Source organism: Chelonoidis abingdonii, chromosome 11 (assembly GCF_003597395.2).
Source record: "Chelonoidis abingdonii isolate Lonesome George chromosome 11, CheloAbing_2.0, whole genome shotgun sequence".
Taxonomy (NCBI): domain Eukaryota; kingdom Metazoa; phylum Chordata; order Testudines; family Testudinidae; genus Chelonoidis; species Chelonoidis abingdonii.
The window spans coordinates 22,299,428-22,300,746 of NC_133779.1; the positions used below are offsets into that span (position 1 = coordinate 22,299,428).

The following is a 1,319-nucleotide window of genomic DNA, read 5'->3' on the forward strand; positions in this document are numbered from 1 at the left end:
GAGTGAGCGGCACCGGCAGGGCTGGGGGTGCAGGGCTGGGCTGGCAGGGGCTGCAGGTCTGGGGTGAGGGGCACTGGCAGGATTGCGGAGGCAGGGCTGGGCTGGCAGGGGGCTGTGGGTTGGGAGTGAGGGGCACCGGCAGGGTGGGGGGGAAGTGCGGGGGGCGCAGGGCCTGTGGGTCTGGAGTGAGGAGCACCAGCAGGATGGAGGGGGCAAGGGGCTGCGGGTCAGGAGTGAGGGGCATTGGCAGGGTTGGGTTGGCAAGGGCTTCAGGTCGCAAGTGAGGGGCACCGGCAGGGTGTGGGGCTGCAGGTCAGGAGTGAGGGGCACTGGCAGAATGGGGGGGTGCAGGGGGCTGTGGGTCGGGAGTGAGGGGCACCGGCAGAGCTGGGGGGGGGCAGGGGGCTGCGGGTCGGGAGTGAGGGTCACTGGCAGAGCTGAGGGGGGGGAAGGGGCTGGTATTGTTCTCAGGGGACCAGGCCAGATGTTAAAGCCTCCTTTGGTCTCCTTCCTGCCCCCCCCCAAAAGCTCGGCTGTCACCTTTCCTCTAAATACTTGTGTCCCGTGACTTATCCCAGAATAACAAAACCTTTCACCCAGATAAATTCGCAGAGATTCCAGGTAACACAAGGATTAAACAGAAATGCGGCCAACTCTGCGGTGGGTTGACTGGTTATTCAGGAACCTTTGCCCGGAGCTGAAATGCGGCCATCTCTGGGGCAGGGCAGCTGGTTACCCGGGGACCCTGAACCCGGTGCTGAGATGCAGCCACTTCTGGGGTGGGGCGGCCAGTTACCCAGGGACCCCTCGCCCGGCGCTGAAATGCAGCCACCTCTGGGGCGGGGCGGCCGGTTACCCAGGGACCCCTCACCCAGCGCTGAGATTCAGCCACCTCTGGGATGTGGCAGCCATTTACCCAGGGACCCCTCGCCCGGTGCTGAGATGCGCCCACTTCTGGGGCGGCTGGTTACCCAGGGACCCCTCATCCAGCGCTGAGATGCGCCCACCTCTGGGGTGGGGCAGCTGCTTAACTGCCTCATTTTGGGACAGGACGTGAGGAATTCATGGGGACTGTGGGGAGCGCACCCCCTGCTGAGACCCCCCCCCCCCCACGTCCTTACCTCAGCAGCATGGCTGCTATACAGACAGGCAGCATGGGGCAGCGGGGTAGGGTATGTCCCAGCCAGGGGCCCCCCAGAGCTGGGGAGAGACGGGAACAGGTCAGCAGTGGGGCCCTATGGGGGGAGGGGAAGTGAGGGAGGGGCAGCTCCTTCCCCCGCTGCTCCCCTCCCCATTCTTCCCACCCTTTTGGAGTCATA

General features: G+C 65.4%; 1 protein-coding gene across 1 annotated transcript in view; it reads right to left on the minus strand.

Moving 5' to 3' along the window:
• Window positions 1-1,318, minus strand: part of ACADVL (acyl-CoA dehydrogenase very long chain) — an 11,628-nt gene extending 10,310 nt beyond the window's left edge. The window contains 2 exon segments of the mRNA XM_075071336.1: window positions 1,122-1,200; window positions 1,305-1,318. Coding sequence (XP_074927437.1) covers window positions 1,122-1,200; window positions 1,305-1,318 — 93 coding nt within the window.
• Between the last annotated feature and the right edge of the window lies 1 nt (window position 1,319).